Source organism: Epinephelus lanceolatus, chromosome 23, assembly GCF_041903045.1.
Source record: "Epinephelus lanceolatus isolate andai-2023 chromosome 23, ASM4190304v1, whole genome shotgun sequence".
In the NCBI taxonomy this organism is placed as follows: Eukaryota; Metazoa; Chordata; class Actinopteri; order Perciformes; family Serranidae; genus Epinephelus; species Epinephelus lanceolatus.
The window spans coordinates 28,890,334-28,896,969 of record NC_135756.1 but is presented as its reverse complement, the minus strand read 5'-3'; the positions used below and the strand labels follow the sequence as shown (position 1 = coordinate 28,896,969).

General features: G+C 43.7%; 1 protein-coding gene across 1 annotated transcript; it reads left to right on the top strand.

Moving 5' to 3' along the window:
* Nucleotides 1–2,456: 2,456 nt before the first annotated feature.
* Nucleotides 2,457–5,565, top strand: LOC117249637 (fish-egg lectin-like). The gene is given in 5 exon segments (XM_078165486.1): nucleotides 2,457–2,511; nucleotides 4,123–4,360; nucleotides 4,603–4,822; nucleotides 4,941–5,068; nucleotides 5,421–5,565. Coding segments are annotated over 5 exon segments (786 nt in total).
* Nucleotides 5,566–6,636: the final 1,071 nt, after the last annotated feature.

The following is a 6,636-nucleotide window of genomic DNA, read 5'->3' as shown; positions in this document are numbered from 1 at the left end:
CAACTTTAATGCATCTTAAAATGCACTAAATACCTGTCTGAGTCTGAGTTAAGTATCCAAAGCCATCTCCGTTTTTGTCCTTTACTTTTATATTAGAATATAAAAATATGCTATCGTTCAGCATAGTTCATTTGACTGGCTGACAGAAGGACAGAGATGAGAGGTTCACAAGAATGGTTGCCAGGTGGTTGCCACAAAATCTGCTAAAATCACTCACGTGCTTGCTGATGGGAATGTGCTAATTACCCTCACTGGTCATTTCCTGTCCAAGTAGCCATCATTTTTTTCTGATGGGGATTCCTAACGAATATATGCGGCATCAAGAAGCTGAAACCCCCAAGTTTTGAACGTTGAGGGTCACCAAGGAAATGGAAAAAAAAGAAGATAATTTTTTCAAGAAAGATGTTCAGCAGCAGATTTGTGTTATGTATATCTGCAGCTAATGTCTTTAAAGGAATAGTTTTGCTCGGACATATTGGAAAATATGTTCATCTAAATTCTTGAGAGTTAGATGTAAAGATCAATACCAATCTCCTGTGTGCATGATGAGCACTGTAGCTTATGTAGCTGGAGCCAGTAGCTGGTTAGCTTAGCTTAGCCCAAAACTTGAAACCAGGAAACAGCTCGTCTGGCTCTGTTCGAAAGTAACAAAATCCATCAAACCTCCAGATTCACTTTTTGACATTTTACTATATAATGACGAAAACTCTGTCTGTGGGTGTGTGTGTGTGGGGGGGGGGGTGTCTGTTCCACGTTTTTCTCCTCACTGACTTGGTCAATCCATGTGAAATTTGGCACAGTGGTAGAGGGTCATGGGAGGATGCGAATGAAGCAATATTACATCAATTGGCCAAAGGGGGGCGCTACAGCAACCGACTGAAATTGCAAACTTTGAATGGGCATATCTCATGCTCCGTATGTCGTAGAGACATGAAACTTTGCACAGAGATGCCTCTCCTCATGAGAAACAAATTTGCCTCAAGAAGCCATAACTTCCGGTTATATAGATTTTCCGCCATTTTGATTTTTTTTTTAAAAACACTTCAAATCGATCTCTTCCTAGGAAGTTTGACCGATCTGCATGAAACTCAGTGAACATAATCTAGGGACCAATATCTAAAGTTCCCTCTTGGCAAAAGTTGGAAAACTTACTAAAACTGAGCTTCTATAAGGCAATGACTTTAACTATCTGCCTTTCAACGTGCTACCTCAACTACTAATGTACAGTTTTAGCCCACTAACTATCCCACTATTGGCAATGGTACTACTGTACTTTCAATAAAGCAATCGTACCATCAAATTCACAAAAACTCTGAATACATTGCTCTTCTTAATGGGTTCAGTTGACTATGTAATCTGCAATTTTTGGAATTAAGTTTTCATTGATTTTCTTGCAATCTCATGAGGACAAGCCTTTTTATACTTTGGTTAAACAAACCAGATAGAGCCTGCTAACCAGTGAGCTTGAAAAATGGATTTGGAGGAGGGTGAATATGGCTACCTTTGTAGAGAGCCAGGTGAGACAACAAGCTACTGATCATTATCTAGCGAAGGGATGTAGCGCTTCCTCCAACAATGCAAATTGAATACATTTAAAACGATAATCTAATAGATTAAATAATTTGACAATGTGGTGATTCTCTGGACTTGGGTTGACAGTTTAACTTCTCTAACAAGATTTCAATCAGAAGAGTCAGAAGAATGAAGTAAAGATAACATTTAATACAGAATATGCAAGTACAAATTAACAGATGATTTGAACTGATTGATATTTAACAGAAGTCTTTGGCGCTTGGACACCAAAGGGAGATTGTTGTGGCAGAAAGATAAATCCCCCCCATGGAGTCCAGACACTGGTGAGGGTGGTGGTGATTGATGAGGTGGATGAGGCTGATGGATACGAGAAGACTGGACAGTGATGGGCAGGTGGAGGGCGCGCATGGCTGCAGCATGAAAGAACTATGGGCAGAAAAAGCAGAGAAGGTGTCTGGTTGATTGTGAATTAGCTGTAGAACACTTGATGACTCAATTAAGGGCTCAAATAACATCTATAGATAATGAGTGAGCGTGCATGCAAGGAGTGAATGGCAGGGTGAGAAAGAAAGATTACAGCCTAGACATGGAAAGTATTGTCTTCCTGACTGAACTTTTGCCAGGACTTCATTTGTGATGGCTGCACAAGTTGTTCTTTTGTTTTGGTCAGCACCACATGGGATTCTCCACCTAACAAAAGCTGTCAAACTGGGTGGATACATTTAAATAAAAAATTGTCACCTTGCCTCCCTGAACAGCCTGCAGAACCAGCTCTGGCTATGATTAAGCACATTGTTCAGACCCATGGATCTAGAGTATAAAAGCGACACAGATCAGATGGGATGCAGGTCAGCAGCACCACCCAGATATAGACGAACATCTAGGAGTGCACTGCTGACTAAAGACTCCTAAACACAGACAACATGAAAGTTATTGCAGCCATCTTGCTGGTGCTGTGTCACCTGACCATCAGTTATGGTAAGTCACTGTCTCATTATATTTGTGTTACAGAATTAATAGCTGAAGCAGGTTCAAATGAAATAAGACCAGACTTTTTTACTTTAATGGATATGTATTTCCCTCTCATATTAACAGGTGATCCCTCAGTACGGGGAAAGGGGGCAAATGCGGCAGGTAAGAGGGCCATCCACTGGCTGTTTACGATGAGTGTCTAAAGAACAGCTTAAGTTAATTGTTGAAGCAGTTTAAGGGAAAATAGACTTTCTTATTGTAAAACATATGTTTTTCTCCCTCACATTAATGGGTACTGTGTCTGCAGAATTAATAAAACAGAGACCTGCATAGCCGTCTGTGCGGCCTCCTGTGCGGCCATCAGTGCGGCCTCCTGGGCGGCCATCCGTGCGGCCTCCTGTGAGACCATCCATGAGGCCATCTGTGGGGCCTCCTGTGCGTCCATCCCCGCGGCCTCCTGTGAGACCATCTGCGCGGCCTCCTGTGAGGCCACCCATGCGTCCATCCCTGCGGCCTCCTGTGCGTCCATCCCCGCAGCCTCCTGTGCGTCCATCCCCGCGGCCTCCTGTGCGTCCATCCCCACAGCCTCCTGTGAGACCATCTGTGCGGCCACCTGTGAGGCCACCCATGCGGCCATCTGTGCGGCCTCCTGTGAGACCATCCGTGCAGCCACCTGTGAGACCATCCCTGCGGCCTCCTGTGCGTCCATCCCCGCAGCCTCCTGTGCATCCATCCCCGTGGCCTCCTGTGCGTCCATCCCCACGGCCTCCTGTGAGGCCATCTGTGCGGCCTCCTGTGAGACCATCTGTGCGGCCACCTATGCGGCCATCTGTGCGGCCTCCTGTGAGACCATCCGTGCAGCCACCTGTGAGACCATCCCCGCAGCCTCCTGTGCGGCCTCCTGTGAGGCCATCCGTGCGGCCACCTGTGAGACCATCCCTGCGGCCTCCTGTGAGACCATCCGTGCGGCCACCTGTGAGACCATCCCCGCGGCCTCCTGTGCGGCCTCCTGTTAGGCCTCCTGTGAGGCCAATTGTGCCACCAATTGCACCAAGTAAGTGAGCCATCCACTGGCTGTTTACAATAACTAACACAAAAGACTACACAGTGAATATGATTGAAAACACTAAATGTAGTATATACAGTCAGACACAAAGGTGAGCGGACATAATATGCTTAATTTTGTTAGATGGTGTTAGATTAGCACATTGGCTTGCTTGTCTCTGTCCAGATCATTGTGTAGTTACTTTTGGCCTGTTCATCTGAAAGTCTGTACCCATCTGTTTGTAAATTGGACATTAGCCTCAAAAGTTTTTAAGCTTTTGAATTTATGACAGGTGTAGGCACTAAACACCAAAAAAGCACCAGCATCACAAACTGAAATGTGTGGCAAGCTGTCAAGATCCAATGATCATTTTATATCTCCTAATTTGTAAGGATGACTATCTTTAACTAACTTCAGTATATTGCTTCCTTCCCTCTGTCAAGAGTGTGACAGATGACAAATAACTGGTGACAGACAATGACAGCTAATGTAGTTACGTACACTATCCTCCAAACATGGTGGCGCTGCCCCAGAATGCTCTGTAATTCCCTGTAATGCTTTTGTCTTCACAGACTGGAACTGTGATGAGGGTCCGCGGCTGTATAATGCTCAACAGATTGACGCTGGGCAGGGGCAAGTGGTGGCAACAGACAGGTACAACTATCCGTATGTCCTGATTGGATCGTTTTGGTAGCGACTGAGCTCAATCAGATTCAAGCATCTCTCAGTGGGATATGCAGGACTTTGGGGAAGTAGTACATCAAACATCGTCTTCAAATACGTTGCTGGCAACTTTGTACGATCCACTGGTTAGTATGATTTTTATTATTAGAAATATTGTTACTTCCACATGAATAAATAAAGTCTGTATGGATTTGATTGGTCATCATTAATACTTTTGTTAAGTTTACATTGCAATATCATAGTGCTGGTGCAGTACAGTGCTCCTACTATGGAGAAAGATCTCCAACTGACAGATTTACTTTTGCAACACACCTTTACAGGACACACAATGTATAAAAGTCTAAACAGTAACAGCTGTTTGCTGACTAAATGTCTATGCAGCAGGTGGATGCTGGAGGTGGTGATCAACTTGTGGGAGTCACTACCTCCAACCAAGCCTACTGTCTGAGATGTAGCTCAGCTTTGACCTACAGTGGAGTGGGTTACCTGAGGTGGAATTCCCTGTCAAGAAGATTGAAGTACTACACCTGTAGCCCAAAGAACGGATGCTGGGGAGTCGACACGAGTAACCGGGTCTACTTCACACGGGTTGGCACTTCTGAAATCTCATGTCTTTAACTCTTGGTGGTGTTGGTGTTACTGTTAGGTCACATGGACTATACTCATTCATTAATCATGACGACTCCATGTATGCTTCTTATGACAGACAATAAACTCAGTAAGCTGTGGCACCTCAGGCTGGACACAAGTGGCAGGGCAACCCATGAAAATGGTTGAAGTGGGGACTGACGGAACTGTTTTTGGAGTGACCTCACGTGGTGACGTCTACCAAAGGTAAGTCAGTACTCACAGTCTGGTAATAATATTTGTGAGGATGACTTTCTATCAAAAAAAAGTCTGTAAGTGCATTATACACTAATATAAAATCTGTACCAAAAGCACATTTTCTGTAAAGGGAAAAAGCTACAATAATCTCAGAGGCTTCATAAGCTCTGTGCAGAGTTTCTGCTGATGGAAACAGAATTAAGATGATGGTTTTACAGATTTCTGCTTCTCTCTCAACAGAGTTGACAATGCCAACTCTGTTGAGAGAGAAGCAGAAATCTGTAAAACCATCATCTTAATTCTGTTTCCATCAGCAGAATTAAGATGATGGTTTTACAGATTTCTGCTTCTCTCTCAACAGAGTTGGCATTGTCACTGGTCGCCCATCTGCTGGCAGATACTGGGCCCGTGTCCCAATGTGCATGAGAGTCCGTCACCTGAGCTACGACCTGAACAAACTCTGGGTTGTTACCAACTCTGGTTTAGTCCTGAAGTGCACAGGCTAATGCTACCTGCATGGCAGATACTCAGTGCACACTCATCTCTATTTATCATGGGAGATTCCAAACATGTCAAAAATCTTGCATTTTGGGGCCCATTTATGTATTTATAGCAGAAACATTTTCACGGAAAGTGTATGAATGAGAACTTTTGGGTCCCAGTCCCAGGCCATCTTTCTAGTCTTGCAATTTTGCCTTATTGTCAATAATAAAGAATTTTCAGAATAGTATTTTAAAAAAAGGGGGTTTTACCACAAATAGTTGTAAAAGGAGAAATATCAAACACAATATAAAGCAAATGTTGGACATTGGACATCAACTCAGTATTCATTTACCTCCTCTACCAAACAGTGGCTGTCTGTTCAAAGCTTAGCAAACATATCTATGCATGGCAGGCCTGTCAAACATTCGATGTCTCCACATGCTGAAGCTGTGGACAGCGTAATCTGCATATAAAGCGTTTGGAAGGTGATGTCCTTTTTTAGCCTTTCCTAAAGTGGCATGTAAGGAATTGGTTAAACAGTGTATTTGTCTGTCTCTTGAACTGCAAGAGCAGTCAGTGAGTATTTCTCTTACCTCATTGTTTTCCAGAGATGGGACCAAATCACACATGTGCAAGTCTCAAGTAAGTCTCAAGTCTTAACCTTCAAGTCTCAAGTAAGTCCCGAGTCATTTTTTCTTGGGCAAGTCAAGTCAAGTCACAGGTTATGTCAAGTCAAGTTACCTTATTATTGTAATTTTACCTGCAGAATCTGATCTTAATAAAGTGAAAAGACAAGATATAAGTAACTGTCAGTAAACATTGACTTCATCGCTGCAATGTTTACTTTGCAGGGACGACCCCCACGCGTGCGTGCACACACACACACACACACACACACACACACACACACACACACACACTAACCAAAGCAGTGGCCAAAATCACCCATTTAGCTCATTTAACCCTGTGTTGCTCGTTCATAAAACATACAGTCGGTCTTGTGATGAACCGGTCGGAATGTTCGCTCACGTTTTCTGGGGTTCATGTTAGCAAATAAGTTAAAAAACAAGTTCCACCAAACCGACCCACCCCCC